Consider the following 24,367-nt stretch of genomic DNA (forward strand, 5'->3'; position numbering starts at 1 on the left):
GCCAACTCAAATGAATTAATCCAAGTGTTCATGGTGGCCATGACTCTCCATGTGGCATTGAGCCAAGTGAATGAGCTGAGCTTAGCATGCCGACCTGCTCACAACATGCGAATAGAGGGGTAGTGACTAAATTATCACTCTCATTATTCAATATTTTAAACGCAAGTATTTGTTGTTTGCTGCTACTGTTCATTGCAAACCTGATCATGAGAACCTTTCAAATATGTCCCGCACAGACACAGCAGTGACTCAGCAAAGTGCACCTAGCGTCTCTACCTGGAAGCTATGCTGCAAATTTCTGCATCGCCTGATTGCTGCAGAGAAGCTTCAGACAGACACTTATGTGCTCCGAACGTGATGCACAGTGTTATATAAACACTGTAGTACAATACAGAAAGGTAACAGACACTAATAAAGAGCAAGGAAAAGAGGATGGAAAAGGCAAGTTGCTCTGTGCTGCCTTGATTAGACTCTTGGGACAGAGGCAGGAAACACAAGGCCAGTGTCCCTGATAACACACACATACAGTTCATCATTAAAAGCCTTATAATAGTGAGAGGCGACATGTTGGACGCAAGAACAGTCGCCCACTCAGAAGCCAGCGTGATAATAAGATGGAAATATGTTCCAATGTACACATTTTATGTGCAAGTCAGAATTTGGAGTAATAGAAAGTTCTGAAGATACAATCAAGATTAAACAAATACTGTAATTACATTTGAGGATAACACTCCTTGCACAAGCACAGCATAAAATTGACGAATCAATGCATTAACGTTGGGGTTTTTCTTTCAAGTTTTTAGGTGGGGTCGCATTCAATCCAGAAACATCTTGTATCTTATGTCCACTAGCGTTACATTCAAGGGTAAATCCCCAGTGGCAAGACTTTGGGCCCTTAAAATAAATAATCACTCTCCTCCAGAACCAGTTCTTTAAAAAAAAAAAAAAAAAAAAATCAGTTGTGTCATTGGCTTCAAAGTGGTTAAAAGACTCGAGCTGACCTGCGGCAGGTGTCTACCAGCAGCCTGTTGCTGCTGCAATCCCTGCGGACTCTCCACCATGGCGTCCAGTCTCTCAGACGAGCAACTGGTTAGCGTTTGCCAGTCCACCCGGCTAGGAGTGGTGACGGCTGTTTCCGGTGAGGTCAGTGGCAGGTCGCTGGCATAGCCCGATTCCAAGAGGGAGCATCTCTCTTGCACTCGACTCGGCATGTCCAAACTAAGTCCTTCGCCGGGGAGATTGTCCGGCATCCAGGTTTGGTTGAAGGCATCCTCTTCTGCGTCGCATTCATATTCCGATAGTTGGACTTTGAGAATATTTCCTGTAACCGGAAAAGGAGCAGGTGGTTCTTTGTGCACCTCCACTTCACGGTCACTTTCACCCCTCCAGGCCGGAGAGCCGTAGTCGCTAGGGTACACTGTCCTTACCACACAGAGCTTACCATCCACCTCTCTAATATGGACCACACCATTGCGCTCTCCTAAAGGTGGCACCACCTCTAATGTCTCTACTGCCTGTCTTTTAATTATTTCACCCCCTGTCCTCTCATGCTTATTTGCCTTATCTTCAAGTATGCAAGGTTTCTCCAAAACCCCATGGACTTTCTCCTGAACGCGGCAGACTCTCCCTCCTCCCGGGGTGGTGGTAGTGCCAAGGGCTGGTACAGTGTAGACCGGGCTTGTGGTGGTGGTTTGGCTGGGGAGGCTGGAGACGTCAACAATGGCACTAGCAGCGTCTTCCTCTCCGGGGAGGCAGAAAATTCCTCTCCAGGCCGGACTGAGTTTGGGGGTATGCTGAGCTTGGGGAATACCTGGGCCTTGAAAGCTACTGGTAGGAGAATATGCATATCCTGGGGAAAGTAGACCTTGGCGGTCCAACTTGGGCAACATCAGATGAGATCTCGGCCCACTGCCTGAGTCCAAAGTTCCTGCAAAAGAAGACTTCATCTCGACAGCTTGAGGCTCTTCTACGTCGACTTTTCTGTTTTTCCGTCCCTTGTGCCTTCGCCTGAATCGTAGTCGCTTCTTGGATGACGGCGGAGGGCCTCCAACTGGTTCAGAGTCTCGTGAAGGCCTGACACAACCCAGTGAGTTCCCCATCTTGTCTTCAGTCGCTGAGAAAATGAGAAAATGTATTTTTTTTCCCAACACGAGTCACGGCAAAATCCCATGAAAACATACACTTGAATGGAGGGATTCAGGTCGCTATTATGCCCACCAAAGTGAGAAAATAGGGATTATTTAATAGGACCTGACAAAGAATATGGATGCTATGAGCTTCTTCTGGCGAGTCAGAAAGAACCTTATTCCTCAGCCAATAAATGATTTAGTTGCAGCTTCACCCCCACCCAGATGCATCTTTAACTCTCTCTTGCATGGTCATCTAGTCAGAGTGCCTGCACTCTCAAGCCGCAGTCAGAAAATGAGCTTATACATGGTACTTGCTTTTTTTTTTTCTTTTTTTTTTTTAAATAAACTTCCCGGAAGACTTCAAGGACACTCGGACCCAGAAGAGACGTGCAGAGGATGAAAGAAAATGTGTGTGGATTCCAGCAGGTGATTTATCAAAAGGCTACTTGGCAAGCAAGGTGATAAGTGGCATGAGACCGTGTCGTCAGAAAAGTGCAGCGTAATCCAGGGCGTCGAGATGCGCTACATTGTGCAGGGATTCAACAGTGTCATTCCTCAATCATGACAGTTAGATAACACATGTTGCAAGTCCTTGAATTAATGATGCCCCCCCATCTACTGCAGCAGCATAGGTTGTCCCTGGGGGAATTCCAATCCGGTAGCCCCAGTGGAAGAGGGATTAAAAGGCGATGCGGTCCAAGTCTTGCGTAGTGAATGAAAGCTCAGATTTCCGAGCGGTGCCGAGGTTGTACAGCGTCTGGATTGGTTGTGAGGGAGACACACAGAGCACAGCCAACCAATGCAAAGGCAGAATGCAGCCAGGCTCGGCCAATCTCCTTACAGCTTGCTGGATAGTTGACATCAGCTTCAGCTGTCACGTGAGCTGCAGGTTTTACAGACGTCAAAACATTGCAGCGACTAATTCATGTCGGGCGTATCATCCTGTGGAATCACCTCTGCATCCACATTGTTTGCTCCTTGACGTAAACTGCATAGAAAGGACTCAGCATCACAAAACTTCCCTCCAGACACTACTCTGAAGACTGATGTCATCCACATCAAGGAGTATCATTCACAAGCACAAAAAAAAAAAAATGTCACAGCCGTAAAGCTTTGTCAATGTGCCAGCGAAGCCTCCATCAGGTGGTGCACTGCGACGGCACAACAAATCCAGAGTTTGTGAGAGGAAGACCAGCCTCGATCCGTCCTTGCCCCCCCACAGGCGAGGTTTATCTCTGGTAGCAGCTCCTTGCTGTATCTAATTTATGAGGAGGCACCCAGACAGAAGTCGTGCTCCTGAGGTAATCCAGATTCAGTTGACAGTCAGATCTCGATATTCAGCATCCATTGCCACGGAAGTCTGGAAGTTCACCCCATACACAGGGGCGTCTCCTCCTCCTCAAGGAAGGCTAGTCTGTCGATGTGATGGTGTCACTGCCCAAAGGATTGTGCCGTCAGCTTCTTTCCCCGGATTCAAGGCTGTTTTGGCCTGCTGAGGAAGGCGAGCCTGGAGCTCCAGTGCCAGAAACCCGTCTGGCTCCCACCCTGTGCTCGCTTTATCCCTCGCTAGCTCGCCAGCAGAGGAAAAGCTTTTTTATCTCCCGCCTGCTTCTGCAGCTTCCATTCTCGCTCTCTCCCCCTCTCTGTCACTTTCTCACATACAAACCAACCCTCCCTCTCTCCCTTGCTCACTCACACGACTCGCCTCCTCCTCCTCCTCCTCTTCTTCTTTTCCACTTCCGTGTTGCTGCTCTCTCACTTGTCCTTGCTCACAAATTTAACCGTTAGCAGACCAGAAATGCACATGCTGGAATTGAATGCTACATAGAATGAAGCTAAATCGGCATCTGCACTAGATCTGGCATGCTAACTTTAGTATGTTTGATTGTATGAAGGAGAAGGTACAGTCTCTCTATATCGGAGAGTTTCTGTGCGTCTGGAACACCTTCCTCCAGCATAAACATGGGTTCACTCTACTCCAGTTTATCTTATTTCAAGGGCCAGAGGAAGGCTTTGAATAACACTATTGCTTATTCACCACGTGACTTATTGCATCACTGCCTGGTACTAAGAGGATTGTTAGCGCTGCCGCAATATTCTCAGGCCACATTAAGTCGCAACAATCCGTCAAAAACCACCAAAAGCAAGGTCTGTATACTGAAACGTATGAGGAAAAAACAGAGCTAATTGATTCCTGAGGCTTTCATGCCTTCATTCAAGTGCCATTAGCCAAGCTAGTAGCTTCAGTGACATGCACACCCACACTTGTGATCAATTATTTAACTGCTATTTTGTCAATAATAAAGACTGATGCACATTGCAGCCTTTCATATGCATTTCAAATGACAAAATAAGATAAAATAGCATGCCAGTTTGTGAGCAAACATGTTTTTTCCTTTCTAATTTTGATTTATTTTGTAAACTGACTGCATATTTACCACTACATTAACACGTAGCAGGTCACATTGACCCATGAACAACTTTCAGCCCACCAAAGAAACAAACTGAAGGATGAGGCCTCATTTTTTAACCTGATTCTTAAGTGGAATATTACAAAAACCCGCTATGACCCACATGTTTTTATAATTAGCTCGCTATCCAAGTGCTATTCATACTTTCCATGACCGGACAGACAACCATGGTCCAAGCCACAAGCAGGCCTCCCCAGTGGTCTCCCTCCCCACCAAGTGGAGCACACACACTTGTGCTGAGTCATGTTCATGCCGTTGCGTTGTCTGGCTGTTTGTGCAGCAACCAGGCCGCCACTGTCACCTTCATGCTTTTAATATCTGGACAGTGAGGGCACTGAGGCGCTTCGGGATAAGACTACAACCACAAGTGGTACGAAGGCTCCCTCTCGTGGTATGCACTAGGGGTGTTAAAAAAAATCGATTCGGCGATATATCGCGATACTACATCGCGCGATTCTCGAATCGATTCAATAATCGGCAGAATCGATTTTTTTTTTTTTTTTTTTTTTTTTTTTTTTTAAGGATTCACACCTTGAGCATGGAAGAATGTTATATGAACGGCACATTAAGCCTTAATATTTTTATTTTAATGCTGTTCAAACATGAAACAGATTACAACCTCTATAAGACTGAAATTTCAGATAAATAAATAATACATTTTCATATAAATCTTACACTCTACAAGCTTACTGATTAGTATTTTCTAAATATGAATGAAAAACAATCGCAACAATCGACTTATAAATTCGTATCGGGATTAATCGGTATCGAATCGTGACCATTCGTATCGGGATTAATCGGTATCGAATCGAATCGTGACCTGTGAATCGTGATACGAATCGAATCGTCAGGTACTAGGCAATTCACACCCCTAGTATGCACAGTAGTACAGTTCCGTTGTATTTAACTTTTTAGTGCAACACCTTTGCATATCGTCTTTAAAAACTCATTCATGTAAACGAGTTTTTAATTTTTATTGAACTATTATCTACAATATATTTTAACTTATGGTAATTTTTCCCCCTGTATTTAAGGTCCATGTTGTTCAAACATGATGTTACAATGGCTTACAATAATATTTACCAGACTTTTTAGGAATAAAATCTCTAGTGATGCACAAAATGAAAGTGTAAAAGTGGTTTGGTATAGTTTTTCCCCAATAAAAAAAAAAAAAGTTAAACGTTTAAATTCTAAATCTCAATATGACGATTACTGGTGGATTTTTTTTATTAGCTAACATTTTTTGAAATTATTCGGTCGCTTTGATTTTTACCCTATTTTATTTTTCCTTTATCAATGGAATACCAAAAAGACAACGTTTTTGTTAAAGCAATTATTTTAATTGAATCAATATTTTTAATAGCATCTATTTAAAAAATAGCAAATGAAGTTAGATAAATTATTAAATTCAACAAAATTCATAGAATTTATTTTTAACTAGAAACGCAAATAACTACAGTAAAATGTAATTTGAATAATGAGACATTAACACAGAAACAATACAATAATAGTAAATGAATAATTCAAAAAAGGTTGTTTTTTGGGGGTTTTTTGTTTTTGTTTTTTTTACTTTTTAACAAGACTTAATCTATGAGGTGCCGTTTAAATACAGTAGACTTCATTTTTTTTAAATTATTATTCTGTCACACAATTTGGTTAGGTTTGATTAAACATTATAATTAGTCATATTAAACACGATTTCTTTTTTGGCTATAAACTCTCTGTGGCTTATTAAGTTTGTGAAAAGCTGATCTATCAACAAATAATCTCATCACAAAGTCATTCTAAGTGACCATGACAATAAAAGAAGGGATCTGTATGTCATTAATGCAATTAAGTCCTGACATAATCAAGTGCATGCTAATGACCAGAGAGAGCACAGGAAGGCAGGAAGCGTCAGAACAGACCTGGAAGTGGAGAATGATGGTCCAGATGAGACCCAGTGTAAGTTTGGGGTTCCCGTCTGTGATGTCATCATTTCTGATATTGACAAGTTTGACCTGGAACCAGACAAGCAGACATCGTCAAAAAGTGCGTCAAGAGTTTGAAGACGTGAGGTAGAGACAACAGCATACTTGTCTTTGTTTCAGGAAGTCCAGAGCTATTTGGACATTCTGCAGTCGATGGAATCTCATGCGGCCCTTCTCCCTGGGCTGGAACACACAAAAGAAGAAGAAAAATGAGGAAAAAAACAAAGGAGAGGAAAGAATTGAGCTGCTTAGCACACGGAAAAGAAGAATTCAATCGGCGATGCACATGAAAGCTCTGATGGTGAAGAAGGGTTAAAAAAAATAAAATAAAAAAAGACGTGGACTGCAGCAACTGCACACAGGTGACGAAAATCACACAAAATTAGTCAACATGTGTGTCATGGGTACTTTCATACAAGCTTGACTTTTTTTCCCCCATTACTTTACTTTTAAATGTGTAAAATGTCTTTTTTTTTTTTATGTGACGCACACTGAGTTAAAAGCGCTATAGAAGTAAAGCTACCTTAAGCCAGGTTTGTATTGTATTAAAAGCAGAACCATTTAAATTTGTCTTCATAAATACTAGAGTTGTTCCGATACTGCTTTTTGGCCCCCGATACAGATTCTGATACCCAGCTTTGCAGTATCAGCCAATACCGATACCATACCGGTACCTAAGTTTTTTTTTTTTCTTCTCTCAACATGAACAAGCTGTCCTGCCATTGGTTCAGAGCATTCAAGGGTCAATAGTATTTCTTAGATCAGCATGCAGTGAACATGTCACATATCAGTGAATGTCGTGCACGAGCAAGACACAAGATGCTGCATCCAAAGTCCTATATTAGCGTTGGAATTAATGGTATCGGCATGTTACTTGTTAGTAGTCACCAATACCACTGTTTTAATGCAGTATCGGGGCCTCTGCCGATACCAGTATCGAAATGACAAATAATGAAATTCAGTTAAATTTCTACTTCCTGTGTTGACATCAAGGAGATGAAACAGCCGTTTACATTAGATGCAATAAGTCGCAATAAGAATATATGCATGTTACTAATGTTATATTACACATAAGGTAATATAAAAGTGTGAATTAAAGTTGATTCACTCATATCTGAAGGCATCGCTGCCCTTTAAAGCAAACACAAAAAGCTAGCGAGCATTTCCGTGTGAGGGCTAAAATGCAGTTTTTATCCTAATCTTGAGTCATTCTAATGAAGCGCTTTGTAATTGGCCACTGGCAGTTATCCACACGCATGCAGCCCCGTAGCGCCACCTAGAGTGTGACGGCAAGAGGCAATTGGGGACGTACTCCCTGAGCTCCTTCCTCCTCGTCATTATCATCATTATCCTCCTCCACCGCGAGCAGGATGAGAGGAGGTGCACGTGATGCGTACTCCCTTTTCAGGAAGGGGGTGCTTCTGGGTTGCTATAGTAACAGCAATGGAGGGAGGGAAGGAACGGGATGAAAAGAAAAGGAGGGGAGAGGATGAAAGCACAATTGATTCGGAAGCAGATGGCCGTCTGACGTCAGTCAGCACGCTGGATGCGACTGGGGTTGACATCTTGACAGCAACAAGGCATGATGGGGGAAACAAGAGTTACCTGACATCATCCTCGAGACAAAACCTGATTTACTCGAAATGGTCTCACTCACATCACTTAGACGAGAGAGGCAAGAATCAAATGCGTATGAGAGCATGAGACAGTGTGATTAAGAGAAAGAGAGTAGCAGAAACAAGAGTGACAGCATATAGAAGAGAATGAAGTATAAGAGACTATGAATGGAAATGAGAGCGTAACAGAGATGCTATAACGTTGAGAGAGATTCAATAATGTCACATGAGAGAGAGTAAGAGTGAGTAAGAGTGGAGAGTATCAAAGTGTGTGAGTGAGACATAAGAGTGAAAGAACAAGATCCGATGAATGTGTGAACTAAGAGTGAAAGAGCATCAGAGTGTGACAACAGACAAAGTATGAAAATGCAAGTGTGAGACAAATTAATACGAGAGTGAGGGAGTGAGAGCATGAGAATGAGAAGAGTGAGCATGAGTGTGCGTTTGTGTGTGACAGAGAGCATGAATGTATGAGTGAGTATGAAAAGTGAGCCGTATGAATGTGACGAGGGTGAGGGAAAGTGAAAGTATTTTATGATTGTATGAGAGCGCCGCGTCTGTGTGAGTGTATTACAACCTGAGTCTTCTAAGAGATCATGTAAATATGTGTTAAAGAGGATATGAGAGCCTGAGAGTATGAATGGATGAGAGCATTAAAATGTTTATCTGAATGTGTGAGAGTGAAAGAATATGTGAGTAAAAGTGTGTGTGAGTAAGAGCGTGAAATAGTTACCCAATGAGAATATGAGTGTGAGAATGACAGTGTATGAAACGGTGTCCAAAAGTGAGAGAGAGAAATTGATGGAGATTGATAGTAAATGAGAGGATCCAGGAGAGTGTAAGTGTGCATGAGTGTAATTCATACCAGGGTGACGCCAGAGAGAACCTCCAGCAAGGAGATGAGGTTGTGTCCATCTCTCAGGTCCTCATAGAGGTCTGTGATGTGCTTCCTCACCTGCAGGAATGACAGCAAGTGAACAGCAGGTGAGGTCGAGCAATATTGGGCTGCTCTTCCTATTTGTTATTTAGCTGAGATGACGTACATTTAGAATCCAAGTTTATGAATTTATATTTATTTATTTGAGTCTATTCAACGGCAACGTCCCGTGGCACCAGGGGAGGTGCCAAATGCACCACCCGCCGCTGGAAGTCAGCCGAGTGGTCGAGGAGGGGGTCGAACCACAAGCTGTCGCCATGACGCTTTAGGGAACGGAGGGTGAGAGCTGACTCAGCACAAGCGCTTGCATCCAAAGTAGAAAAATACAAGCGAGGAATGCAGTCAAGGACATGTCGACCTGTGTCACTGCGAATTTTCTGCCTGGCTGAAGTTCTGCGGCAGTTCTCCAAACAGGAAAGCTGTAGTGCCACTTCTTACCACAGGAGGGAGACAAAGCTGACATAACTCCACTCAAATGCAACTGAATTACTTTTCCTAACAGTTTAGACGATTGCAAGCGTGGTCACAGAACAAATTAAACTTGGAACTCAAGGCAATAGCAACACTGTTCAACATATTTTTCGTTGATAATAAGGTGAAAGGAATTTTATAGTAAAGGCTGACAGGATGGTGTCATCAAGCAGTTTACGGGAAAATTCCTTGACAGTACTACAGATAAGAGCTGGACTTTTAAAATGTGCCACTGACATTAAAACGGATGCGACAATCCCTTTATAGCTTTGTGCAAATGTAACTTATTTTATTGTCTGTTGTCACTTTTATTAGGGACACAGCTTTCAAGCAATTCGAGCAGGATTGAAACAACTTACGAATCCTCATCGACCGGATTTGTGTGCGCGTGTGCATACTAGCAAAACTGCTTTGAGTGTGTACACTACACTACACACACACACACACACCTGCCGAAACATTCAATTCAAGGTGTGTATGTTTGCAACGCACTGAGTAAACTACTGGTGAGGGATGATGTCATTCAACGGGAAGGCGGAAGCCAGCCAGCTTTCTCGCGCTTGTTGCAGTCAAATTGTGGAGTCACTAGTGGGCACATTATATATTCGGAACCTCCAAAACGATCATTTATTTCCTCTTTTGGTCCATAAAGTTGGATAATATTTATATATATTCATTAAAATGAGCTTCCCAGCAATCAGTCCGTCACCCCAAATGCAATTCAGTGGTCGGTGGCCTACATTTGCACGCTAGCCGATATTGAGTTACATGTGCCAGCGGACGCTGTTGGCGCAGTTGCCTCACAGTTTACAGTTACGGGGTCAGACGGACGCCTCATTCCTCAGTCGTGTGACACGGACACCCTGCATTCCATTCCTCACAATCGCCGTGCGCATTTGTGTGCAGATTACAAAGCCACACAGTGCAACTTCACAGCTGTGGCACAAACGGCACGGCATTTTTCAACGTGCCGCTATTCCAGCTGTCGGCAACATTGAATCATTGAACATGATCTAAGGAGGTTTGTTTTAGATATAAAATTGTAGTCTAAAATATACATAATTACAGATTGTGCTTCAATTCTATGCATATCGGACTGCTCCTACTGGTGTGAGCACCTTGGCCACCTGGGGGCAGTATAATACAGACAAACCCTGGTTAGAACTCCTCAGTAACTTTAGGTATTCTTGTTTGCCTGCACAGAATCGATCACCGGTTCGATCACAAGATGGACCAATATGTATACTTAAATAACTTGGTTTTATTCAATTACCCAAGTAATCGATTCTTAAAAGATTTAATGAGTCCTAAACGACCCTTATTAATCAACCCTGTCAGTGATGATGCATCACTTCATCATATTTCCTTGATGCCAATGTACTACTTTTATATTTAAAATCCATCTTGAGGCGTCTTTGGGTGTTTCAAAAACAGCACAAACGCCATAATATGTGAATAGTGAAGGGCAAATATGCAAGAATGACTGTACCTTGATAAGATGCTTGTTGACCCATTTTGTGAAAGTCTTCTTCTGAACTCGGTCACGCTCGTCTGAAGGGAATCGAGAGAGAGGAGAGAGGAGAGAGAGACCAAAAGAGAGTTAATGAGATCATCGAAAACACTTTCATTTTGATGGTGTTGGATTTCCCCCTCAGTCAACACACTCACACCAGCATCTTTTGCCGTAAATTTGGAGGATTTGGGAAGGGATTTTTGCATTGCGGCTAATGGACACTAATTGTTTAATAATTGTAATTGCTTGAGTAGCGCATTGTTTACGCTGCAAAGTTGATGCATCAGACAAAAGGACAACATGAGGTCAGATGTCCATTAGTGACCGCTAATGTGTTAGTCAGTCAGTTTTAAAGCTTGTGTGAAGTTTTCTGACTTAACTGGTTTGTAAGGGGGTAAAGAACAGAAAATACAGCTAAAAAGAAAAAAAAAATACAGCTAACGTCTGTATACAGTATGTAAAAATTAGTGCTGTCAAGTAATTAAATTTTTTTTTATCTAATTAATGATAAGTCAACTGTGTGATCACATTTCCCTCAGGCTGAAAAAAGTTGCTCTTCAGAAAAAAAAAAAATTAGGACAATACTACAATTAATTAATATTTGTCTTAAGATCAAATGTATGATATTTGAATGAATTAATACTTAATATAGAGTTTTAAAATTGTATTTAACAACTCAGCTCGTATAAAATAAAATAAATAAAATAAATAAAAGTGTGCCGTTACTCCGAGATAAATATGGTTGCTCAGTATGTATCTGTATGAGATTTTCAAGGCCCTCGTCTTCGACTATATTAATGGGTCTACAGTCTCTGGCAACCCATGTAGCGATAGCAGTAGTCAACCTACTTGTCTTTTTGTTGACAAGCCCGAGTCCGCACTCTGCCAGTGTAGCTTGACTGCGGCTTTTATGTTGTTGTTGTTGTTGTTGTTAGCGTCATTGCTAACACTAGCGAAGATATGCTTTTCCGAAGGTGGTACTTTAGGCTGGTTGTGCTTCGATGGAACGGCAGTTCATCACAGCAGTATGTGCACACAACTTTGGTTTTATCCAGATTGCCATTAGGCAGCTTTTCAAAACGGAATTTGCCACGAAGCAGTCCTGGGTCATTATCCTCACTCATCGTGACTGACTGCATTTTGTCCTGTATTGCCCCGCGGAGAAAGTAAACTTCCGCGTGCGGTGACTACGGGAGGCAGTTGTGGCCAAACTTAATGTGAGCGGTAATTGCGTTTTTTTACTGCGTTAATATATTCCAGATTAAACACGGTCGTTAACGCGTTATTGTTGACAGGCCTAATAAAAATACTTTTATTTACGTTTAACATTTTATTCTCTTTTGTGATGATCGTATTTTCTTTATATATGAGCTATAGGTCTGAACTTCATGAATAATGTCTAAATCTTTCCAGACACACTAATTATACATACAGGAGGAGGTATTCGTGAAGGTGCACAATAAAGCGCTAACCCTAACCCATCCAAATTATGATTGTAGCACCTTTGCTGAAATTGGTAACTGTGTCTCAACATAACGGTCAACGCCGTGACCTTTGTTTAATCTAAATATGCCTCCTTTAGGTTAGCTAATAAAACAATTGTGAAGGTGTACTATGACCCAAATTAGGGCCTTGGCGGAGGTCTGTGTTGTTTTTTGTTCAGGGACACCCATTTGCGGCCCGGAGGAGTGATGCATTTGTTCTGGGAATAGAAGCTGATGCTGGGCCACCAACATCTTATCTCCTGCCTCCTCTCTCCCACCGCAAACAACTCATGCACACGCGCGCACACACACACAGTGCTGGAAACAATTTTCCTCTCCTCCGTCTTTCTGTGACATCATTCCACCTGGGAGAAATTCTCATGTACTTCCATTCCTTCCTTGTTTTTGTACCACACCTTTTAGCCTCCACCTTATTTTGAAAACAATTAAATTGTGTTTGGACTGTTGTCCGCTTAGACTACTGAAATACGGCTTTTTGGCAAATGTGATGATTTTAGAAACTCAGCAAAAACACAGATGGGTTGTACTACAAGTATATGTAAAGTGGTGCCTTGAATTATAAATAGAGGCTCCGAATAAAAAACGTTTCTATGTTTGGCTTGCAGAGCGCAGCAGCGTGGAAAACACAAGTCAGTCAGCCTGACAGGTGTTTAGCTGTTGCCACGGAGACAGAGCACCAAGCCACGTGGAGACCGACGTTATCACTTCCTGCTCGTGCGCACACACAGGCTCTAAAGACCTTCAACTGCTCCTAAAGTAGAACGGCTTTCTGACCAGGATGATGCTGGATTGAGGATTAAGTAGGTGAAATATCTCGACTGCATCAAAGTCAACGTATGCATGCACAACGTGCGCACACCGAATTGATTTTACAATAGCAGCAGGAAGGCAGTGAGTGAGCGTATTTCAACAAACGCTTGCGACATAGTTTCACTACACTGCAACACGCCTTGCTTCCCAAACCTGCTGCTCGGGTGTCTCAGCTGAGAGCAAATATGCTTACAGGTGCGTTGTTTGTTTTTGTTTTATATATATATATATATATATATATATATACACATTTCTCACACATACACTCACATACGTATAGTATATGGTCATAAAGAAAATGTATAACTGTGTGTGTGTGTGTAGCATTACAGTGTGGAGGTAACTGGCACACATTGGCACTCATTCAGAATACAATGGGGGATTATTGTTGACATGCACACTCCCTCTCACACATATACACAAACACTGATGGAGACGTAGACAAGCACACATGCTAATACTCACACACATACTCTCTCACAAACTTTCCACACAGCAAACCAGTACAATCTATCACACTCACTGTCACATCCACACCCACTCTCATACAATCATACACAGTCTCAGCAAAACTCATACAAGCACATGCACTCTCACACAACTTCATACATACGCTCTCATGACCACCCACACACTCACTTTATCTCATACTCTAACACCACACTCGCAAACAAACGCACTCTCTCACATTTACTCTCACGCCACTGTCTCTCATTATTCACTTTCACTTAAAACACACAAACATGCACATCCTGTCACACTCACACCGACCTGCACAGCACATGAGCGAGTACAGGTGCGCATTGAGGTGAGACTCATTCCGGTAGTCAGGCCACATAGTCTCCCAAAGAGTGTCCGCAAGACGTCCTAATCTGCCCGCAGGCCGGCACCCGGTAAATCCCCCTCAGCCGTCCTCTCCCGCCATGTCGCCCCGGCCCGGCCCGTCAGCTCTGTGCTTGTGTAGCAATCTCCACACGTGTTGTGTCAGGGTGCCTCCTCTCCTCTGTCCCCTCCTCTCAGCTCAATGACTTCACTTTCCCCGCCTTCCTTCCCTCGCTCCCTCTGCAGAGATCAGCTGGCCGAGGCTCTGCGGGGCACTTCCTCATCTTCTCCTCTCACTCTGCGACGCTAACGAAGTTCTATTTTTACGACTGTCACCTTTTAAGTCCCTTGTGTTTTCAGTTTCATTTTCCTCATCAAGCAGCTCTAAGCATTCACGGCCAGCCCGCGATTCAGCCAAGTCTGTAATTGTTCCTAATTTTAGAAGCCTGCATCCAATCACAGTCCTTCACCCCGGAAGCTCCGCCTTGCTTGCCTCCTCGCATCCTGATGCCTCTCCTGGCCGGAGACAATTTTGCTGTGTCATGTTAGAAGCAAAACAGAGCCAAGTAGGAGAGAGGCGGCAGCAGCAAGTCGGCAGAAGCTGTGGATGCTGAGTCAAATTCTTAAAAAAAAAAAAAAAAAAAAAAACGTGCTTTGCTTTAGGAAAGACAGTCCAATTAGCTTAATGCTAACAAACAATGCAATACACCATAGACAAGCTAACGAATAGCCTCTTTAAATCTTTACATTCTATTTAATGATGTTATATTCCACATGTTTTAAGGACTGTGCTGTGGATGCAAAACCAAAACACAAAGTGACATAATCAAATGACAGCTCTCACATTCACACTGAAGTCTCCATTTCCCTCTGAGCAACTCCTGTCTTTCTTTTTTTTTTTCCTGGCTTCCGCTCCGGCGTTCATCTGACATGAAGCAGACGTACACCCGAGCAAGTCAGATTAGCACTGCTCTCACTCTAATCACCCTCACTCGCACTTCCTGGCATTATTGTATCATCTTCTCCTTTTTCAGTTTCACTTTCAAGTTTCACTCTGCTTAATAGTCACTCTTCTAATCCCAAGTGAATCTCAACAACAAGCCACCCACGTACTGCCCACAGTCCTAAAGAACCTACAGTTAGCCTGTCATCAGATGAGCATGCAGCATACTCTGCCCTCAAGTGGCCAATTGGAAGAAACACGTGTTCAACTGTCGACTTCATGTTCTACCAAACAACACAAGATCGTCTAATCGACTAATAAATTTACAGCACAGATTAGGGTTAGCTTCTGGTAAGCGGCATGTACAATGGTGGTTGTTGATGTGTTTGTTCTATTCGCCACATGTGCAAATATTAACAGCAACTGAATAAGTAATTCAGGAGTCTTGAATATAAAAGTGCTAAAGATGTTAAAATACTTGCTGAGTAAAGTGCATGAATCTTGATTTTGGAGATATTTTGTCAAAAACCATCTTAAAGTGTTATCTAACATCTGGGATATGTTTTAAATTGTGGAAAAAAAAAAAAAAGCCTGCTTCAAATTCCTCTCAGAGTTCCTGCTCCATCCAATTTTTACTACCAGACTATCAAGGACCACGTCAACCATCGAAGTCAAGCAAAAATATTAAACACAGCCCTCAATCAGTCCAGAAAGCTCAGCATGTATTTCACCTCTCATGCCAAGGTACTGACCTACCATTCGAGCCAACCACACTGCAAGCAGATCAAATCAGTCGCGTGTCTCGAGCAAAAGCAACAAATCCTAAATGAGCTTAAGACGCTAAGCCTGCAATGTGACCCGAGCTGGAAGTTCTGGCCAATTGCTGTTTAAGGGGGACAATATAAACAAACATCAAATGTTAGCTAAGGAATTTGACATCAAGCGAAAACAATCAGGGCCCCAGGACGCAGCCCTGAGGGACGCCAGAATTAAAGCAGACAAAACAATGTGTCAAATTAATGAAAACGAAGCCTTAGTGGTATTTTTGTTAAACAAGACTATATTTGATTGGATCTCCTTAGCTTGAGTAGGTGTGTCAAATGTGATCAGTGAGTCATGGATGTGCTGGAGCCCTTCCCGGTTTACTTTGAGCAAGAAGATGCGTACACATGTGGACTAGTCGCCAGTCAATCGCAGGGCATAAACAACAAAAAAACATTCAGACTCATATTCCTACCTAACGCTGAAGACACAAGCACAGACAACTGAATAAAAGTCACGGAAACTGAACTGGACTTTGTTAGTTTGAATTAGATCTCAATAGCCAGTGGAGATGAACTTATGTTGTGAATGTTGTGGCCAGAATGTTTATAAGTGGGGGAAAAAAAAGAAAAAAGCACACGAGTGTCTTACTGGAAGTCCACTTGCATCAAGAGCTCACAGAGCAAGAAGCCAAAGTTTAACAAAGCTTCTGATAAAGCATCGCCTCAATTTTGAATCCAAATATGGACTCGGAGCATGAGCAAATACTCATACGCGGGTTGTTTCACTGTAACAGGAGAAACAACGTGTCTGCCTTTAAAATAGAACCATGACATGGTTTCATGTTAGCAAGCCTGGAGCGCTAATGCTACATGCTAAACCTGACAACTGTCCATTCCCTAAAGGTCAAAAAGCTAATAGGATGCTATGTGCAACACAAAAGCTAATTAGGAGCTAACATGCTACTACATGCGAAAAGCATGACTGAAATCAAAAAGTGGGTGGAGTCTCAACAGGAAGTGTATGACGCTCATGTCTAATTTGACAACATCTACTTCCTTCCTGTCGGGACAGTTATTACCTCCTTCAAGCACGAGTGGCGCGAGGAGACGCTGACGATGACGGCGGCGGTAGAACCAAAAGCCGGCCGCGGTGAGAAAGTGCACCGTTGCAACCAGAATGGGCACCATTACGCCCGGGTCGCACAGGAAGTCCATGACCCCCCACCCGCCCCCCAAGAAAGAAACCCGGTTAGGATCCAAAAGAAGACGAAAGCATCTCATGGGATCACAAACACAAAACTAGCCAGAGCTTAACAAGTGCACAGTGCTTCTCTCCATAGAGTTGCCCTCCCTCTTTCTCTCTCCCTCTCTCTCCCTCTAAAGCTTACTCAACCTCTAGAGTGAATTCCAGTTCCTCCAATCAAGTCATCGCAGAGCATTTGGGCGAATGAAACTCGAAAGCAGGAAGCCACAAACTGCACTTCCTGTGACTGCCTAAACGGGCTGTGGTATACTGGAAAGAAGTTAAAAATTTAAATATGTAAGTAGTGTGTATGCACAACAGATTGGCGTTGAGTGGCTGCCTAAATGTAATCTACTGGAAACTTGAGTTGACAGGACTTAAATTTGGTGCTGTACTTTTTTTTTTTTTTTTATATATATATATATATAATAGATTATTGTTCGTAAGGTGTACTGTGTACATTTGTATAAGAGATCGGTGTTTAAACGGGTTGCGGTATATTGGAAACTTGAGATAATGGAAGTCAGGGGTTGCACTAGATTAGATAAATGAAGTTTCTAGTAAATGCTAATCACACAGCATCTATGAAAAACAAAAACTGGTGGCAAGCAACTAGAAGTGACTGGCCAAAGTAAGCACTACCAGAAAGAGCAGCACAATGTCCATCATATATCTTGGACACAAACATACACGATTTGTATACAATTTTCAGTACTTTTTTTAAAAAAATTAGGAAAAATTTTGGCTTATGTTTCTTTTGCTGGCCTATATACACTTTTTCAGATCTAAAAAATAATAATAATAATCAATAAAATAACAAACCCATTAACATACAGAAACAGGAGGGTCAAAGAAGTGTGTGCGCTCTAATGTGCTTTGGTGTTTATCGGCGTTGCCATGACCAGAGTGACGCATCCCGGCTGTGATATTTTGATTTTGGACATCAGCTGACTATGACAGTTATGCTGGAGTGAGGGGATTGAGGGTACAGTGGAGCGGGTCAAAGACTGAGACAGCCACAGGAGAGACCGACTGAATGTCTCCTGTTACTCGCACCTCAGAAAGACACATGCGAGAACAAACAATATATCAGTTTGTTGGGAAAATGTTTTATGTTGCGACACATTTTTATTAAAAATGAAAATTTGCTTTATTATCATTAGTTCCATGTAACTGCTGTAACACCTGAACATCCCCTTAGACCAATCAATGGAAGCATATCTTACCGTATCTAACAATTGAAGTAAAATGTATTGTGGTGCATTAAAAAAAAGAGCCACAAAAACAACAGAAAAACCTAAGCAAACAACCCTTATAAATTCTTAAAGGACTACATTAATAAATGACTGTATAAAGAGGAATAACAAGACATTAGACAAGCACGCTTGTGAGAAGTGAGACGAGGACTGTGGTTGCGCCAATGCTCACCACAGTGTGGCAGGAGAGACTAATGATACAAAAACCCACTGTTCAACAGAAACTTTGCTATGTAGAGCGTTTCTACAGCAGTGGTGGTCAACTGCAGTGGAAACCACAACAACAAACAAATTGGTCCAATTAATACCTCTCAATTAACTTTTTTTTGCATGGGATCTCATTTGATTGTGTACCCAATGTTATGTCCACTATGACAGTTGATTGAAGTGTATATTTTTTGCTTTGCTTTAAAAAAAAAAAAAATGAGAAAAAAATTTCATGAATCCACAGAAATAGAGCATGATTATAAGCTTTGTATTGTGTCGTGAAGTGAATGGCTTATTTCATTCATTCGGCTCGAAAATGTCACCACTTCTCACCCGGCACAGACAATGCCGCCTTTTGTGACACATTCACTATGTGTAAAAACAACATAACTAACATGAAGTGTCTCATATCCCTATAGGGCACCTTTTATCGCTCTCCAAATTGTCCCAGTCAGCGTCCTTCACAGACGCAGCATAGCAAGGTCATGCTGACACAATAACTGAGAGGTGATGGAGAGAGGGAAAAAAAACAAAACAAAACTCCAAATGACAGCTGTGTGATAGGAGGATGAGGATGACAGGAAACATGGTGAGCAGGATGAGGAAAAGGGCTGATGTATCCTCTAACCTTCAATTTAATTCACTAAAATAAACGTGCTACAAACATTTTGTCTATTAAATGTCAACAAGATGACTCAGGAAGTTGCAGCAATATTAGTTATTTTTCGCAGAGGATAAAGAATATATTCCTGTGGCTGTGATATTGTCTGTCGACATGTTACTGCACAGTTTAGAGTGGTTCACATAGCTGAATTTTATACAGCTGGCACCACTCTCCATCCTCCCTGCAACACTGAATGGGATCAACAATATAAAAAAACAGATGGATGAATGGAAAATTAAAACAAAATATGTAAAATTATCATGCGGCCAAGATTGGAGAACACGTTGGAAAACTTTGCCACAGACTCAGCTTGCCATGCAGTGCCACTTTTAGCACATAGGGGGCAACCTGAGGCAGCTAGAAAACACACAGTTGTCGTCCTCTGTTAATATTTGATGACGCTTTTATAGACGGTGACAGATGAGAGACCACCCAGACGATGAGTCTGGCATCAGAGGGTCAAACAGGCATGAGCAATCGAGCTCGGAGCGTGTCAGCTCAGCTAATCTCACACGCACGCATCCGACAAAGAGACTTGAATAGATAGCTTTGGAAAATAAACAATTAGTGAGTGAGTGACAGTTAGCTTACGGTATGTTTTGACAGGCTGAGCTTAGCGGATAGCTGCACACAGGAAGTTAGCGGGCAGACAGACAAGGCACCCCAAGAGGCCATTAAGAGATTACAAGTAGCATGACCGCTACATAAACTGGCAAGTGTGGATTAACAGGCCTCAGCACACAAACATCAAACACACACATACACACACGCAAACTCTTAAATAGGGGATCATCGAGAATGCCTCGAGACAGAACTGCTCACTTTTGAGTTAAAGCTAAATGCTAACATTGTGGCTAGGCGATTAATTGGTTCAAGTTTGTCGCTCAGATGTTTATTTTTCAGACCAACTACTCTAGTTCAAAGCACACCTCCGCTGATGTGCACTTCTCACACGAACAACATTGCTGCAATCAACGATCAGCTCGCGAACAGGTTTTAGATGTTTCCGCCTACCAAAACACCTGATCAGGATCGTTGTCGGGCATAATGATGAGCTGATTATATGAATCAGGTGTGCTTGTGGTCGGAAACATCTAAAACCTGCAGGACTCCAGACCTCGAGGACAGGAATTGGTACAACTAGACCATTGGCCTAGACCAATGCATGTATGCATTTGTCAGGCCTAAAGTAAACTATAAAGACGACAGCGTAGTGGCACAGTAAACGTTTACGGTAGACTGGAGCTCTTGTCGACAAACTAATTACCTGATTCCTTTGCCTCAGCCTTCAGCACAAGACAATCAAGACAGACGCAACTGATGTGTTTTTTCATCTCCTTCCCCCTCAGGGTCACCTTCACTTTAGTATATAATCAAGTGAAGTGACGGCTCAATATAGAGCAAATGTGCTAACCAACCGCAGACTCTTGACGAACGTGTGATTGTGTGTATGCACTAAAAACACACACAGCAAATCAAGTTTACCACACACGATATTATATCCTGGAAGTTAGAGTTAGCATGGTCATTAGCTTTAGTGCTGAATGTGTGAGATTGTTGATGTAGCTCTACTTTCATTGGGCTAACATCAAAGAAAACAGAGAGGAGAAAGGGGGGGAAGCAAAGTAGGACCACACGGACAATCCCTGAATGGAGACGGATGGTGGGAAAGGAGGGAGGCGACCACGAAAAGCAGAGATTTATGACCCCATGAGAAAAGAGAAGTTTCATTCAAACTTTTTTTTTTTCTTAAGAGAAGGAGAGAGTGGGTTGATTTATCTGTATTTGATTACGAAGGAATTTATCGTGTAGATTTGGTATTTTGTTTTTGGGGTGTGTGACTCAAAATTTCAGTTGTCACAGACGCAGTCCCAAACGGACTGCAGTATGCTGTAGTTGAAATTGGGATTAACCAGAAAAGGGTTGATCTTTCGATCAAATTCGTTGCTGTTACTAATCTGTATCTATGGAAGACAGATTGGTGTCAAGTGACTGCCTAAACGGGCTGTGGTGCCAGCGTCACAGCAAGAAATGCTATTGGGGGGTGGCGGCATTGAGAGCGACAAAGACGAAGAGGAAGAGAAACAACGGCCGGAGAAGGTCAGCGATGGGAAAAGGCGAAGTGAAGGGGATGAAGTGGGGGCACATTCAAAGGGTCTGGAGAGGCAAAGAATGTGAAGAGTGCACACAAACACATGGGAATTGAACACAACACCGTGGCAATTGGGTCCTCCATTTTAACCCCAGTTGTCGATTCCATGGACCAATAAGATCCCGTCCTGTTTGCTAGTCTTTTCACCTGACCCCCAGACACTCAGCTCTCAACTCGCCTGCGTATACAGGGTTTTTTTTGTTTTTTTTTAAGTAAATACATTTTACATCAGTAAATTAATAATAATAATAATAAGAATAATAATAAGAAGAAGAAGAAGAAGAAGAAGACAGCAGTTAATTACAGCGCTGTCAGGGAAGACCATGATGTCAAGTCATGTGCCATCACAAGCTCACGCTGATGAATGTTTATACCAGTCGGGCTACTCCCTAATGCTTTACTGCTGTAGCTAGTTAAAGTGTCTTGTTAAAATCATCCGAAAGCCTTGCTGATTCAACAGGTTGGTTTTATGTGTCAGGTTCATGAGTGTTTGTTTATGTCTGCAGGAGGTTGCACATGCTTGACGAGCTTCCCTCTGTGTGTCACAGGGAGCTTGCAAGCGTGTATGGATCCAGCATCGTAAAATTTGAAAGTGAAATGAATGCACTTCACTGTTAAATTCAGTGCTTGACCATTGTAAACATTTTTTCCTGAAAAAGAGAACGTGTATTTGTTATGCTAGTAATGTGTGTGCGAAGGTCAGAGTGGCATCATATCAACTGTCAACGGGCTGCGGTATAGCTGAAAATGAGCTGAGAATTATGTTTTTTTTTATTCTTACTTTAGAAGAAACTACATACTACAAGTCTGTAATGAAAAAAAAAAAAAAGCTAAACGGGCTGCAGTGCATTTAAAACGGAGTAAATAAATAAATAAATGTATAATAATAAATATTATAAAAATAATAAATAGGAAAACATTGAAGTTTGGTGTGTTATTTTTCTGGAAAATTGCAAGTGATGTATATTAACTTAATTTCTACATAGACTGGTGTGTAATGTGTAATGTGGTGTGACTGCACTGTATGAGAAACTGAATTAAAAGTCATTAAGTTTCAAGTTATTGTAAAAAAATAAAAAAATAAATAATAGGTGCATATTTGTAAAACAGAGTGTCAAACAGAGATGTCAAACTGATTGCCTAAAAAGGCCGTGACACAGGAGAGTTACAATGCGGCCTAGCAGGAAATGTCGGGAATGTTTGCCTGTTGGGCACATGAGTGTGATCAATGGAAGATGTAGTTGCGTTAAAAGTTTTTGACTCTAATCCCATTTTAACGAGCTCATACACATGCACGCACGCAGCCACACACACGCACAAGTAGCATGAGGCTAATGTGTCAACAGAATGTTCTCACATTGCCTGAGTCCTGCCGCATCGAGCTGCGGGGGGGCGCTATAAGGTCTGTAATTCGTGCTAATTGTGACAAAATGAGCTAGTAACGCCCACAAGTGTCGCACCGCAGATAAGCAGAAAAGCATAAACATGCTTATCACGGCACACACGTTCTGCTGCGCGGCTACTGAAAACATGCTAATGAGCTAGTGCAACAGCTCCAAGTGAACTTTCAGTTCTCAAGCGTCACGGTACGAACAAGTGTTGACCCTCCTTTGAATCCCTAACTTTGACTTAACCTTACTCTGAAACCTACTTTTGAAATGTTAACATTCCATCCTTGCAACCCAAATTACAAACTCTACCCCTATTTGAAACCAAATATTAAAAACCTAATATTTGCTTAGAACCGCCCCTGTACTTTGAAACCCAAATTGTCAACCCTAAGATTTGATTGAAACCCTAAACCTGGCCAGAATGACTTATTTGTAATCTTAACCTTTGCTTGAAACCAAAATAGCTATATCAAACTTTACCTCTTGCTTGAAATCATAACATAAAACCCTAACATTTGCTTGAAACACAAATTTGACACCTCAGCCATGGCCTGAAAGCAAAATTACTTTTTTACATCCACCAATCATTCTGGTCGAAACACACAAAACGCCAAAGGAAATAAAATGGGGATGGAACTACAAACTCTTCCTCAGGCAGAGTCAGCTGATAAGCAGGAAATTGGAGGAATGGCGTCTAGACTCTGGTCGTCATTTTACATGGCGTTGCTATGACGACCACCACCAGCCCAATAAAACATTTTACTGCTTCTAAAATCAGTGTGATCCATTTGGAAAGCATGTGATGGACAAAAGAACTATTAAGTGATTGTCCATCCACTGCCCAGCTTTAACTACAAAACTGGAGCTAGTTGCATTTTATGAATCGGTGATCGCCTGTAATGTCATAATTTGGCCGATCATCGGCTCCACAAATCACATAGCCTACAAAATCATTTTACACGTTTGAATCCAAAAGCTGTGTGTGTATTATTTATTTTATGTATTTATGTATTTACTTCCTGTCGCGCGTCTTATGACATAGTCCGTACGCGATTGTCAATTAGCTTAGCCAGCTCAGTGAAAAACACGTGGGCGGTATGGAGACTCTTCGTGCTGTCGGAGAAGGATAAAAGTCAAGCTATTTGCAAGCTGTGCAATACTGCAGTGTCTCGTGGGGGACAGTCTACAAAAGCCTTCAACACGACAAATTAGACACCGGCCTGTGTAAGGAACTACAGGATGAGCATGCAGGGTTCAAGAAACTGCTAAACGGATGCTAAGGCAAACAACATTAGACAGCAGCCGGTGATTGGTGATAGGCCCCAAAAATAGTCAAGTTCGGCGCCAAACTGTTTTTAGCTGGTTTATGGACAAGTTTATGAAATACAGGCTTGAAACCCTGATCCTAGCTAGTAACCCCAACTCTGAGCCTTAATTTGAAACTATAAACTGTAAAACAGAGCTAGCTGCAGATATTAGCGCTGAAAGAGCGTTTACATAACC

At 42.1% G+C, this 24,367-nt stretch overlaps 1 protein-coding gene across 19 annotated transcripts in view; it reads right to left on the reverse strand.

Moving 5' to 3' along the window:
* Window positions 1-24,367, reverse strand: part of macf1a (microtubule actin crosslinking factor 1a) — a 121,289-nt gene that overhangs the window by 73,317 nt on the left and 23,605 nt on the right. For 10 of the 19 annotated variants that reach the window (XM_077506335.1, XM_077506342.1, XM_077506340.1 and 7 more), the window contains exon 1: window positions 1,002-2,457. In XM_077506335.1, the coding sequence (XP_077362461.1) occupies window positions 1,002-2,099 (1,098 nt within the window). In that variant the 5' untranslated portion in view covers window positions 2,100-2,457. Of the gene's footprint in view, window positions 1-1,001; window positions 2,458-6,507; window positions 6,601-6,675; window positions 6,754-9,051; window positions 9,142-11,083; window positions 11,146-14,193; window positions 14,420-17,030; window positions 17,159-24,367 lie in introns of those variants that run through there. The other 9 variants (XM_077506343.1, XM_077506350.1, XM_077506349.1 and 6 more) reach the window with 5 other exon arrangements.

The sequence above is a fragment of the Festucalex cinctus genome, chromosome 19 (assembly GCF_051991245.1).
Source record: "Festucalex cinctus isolate MCC-2025b chromosome 19, RoL_Fcin_1.0, whole genome shotgun sequence".
Classification (NCBI taxonomy): Eukaryota; Metazoa; Chordata; class Actinopteri; order Syngnathiformes; family Syngnathidae; genus Festucalex; species Festucalex cinctus.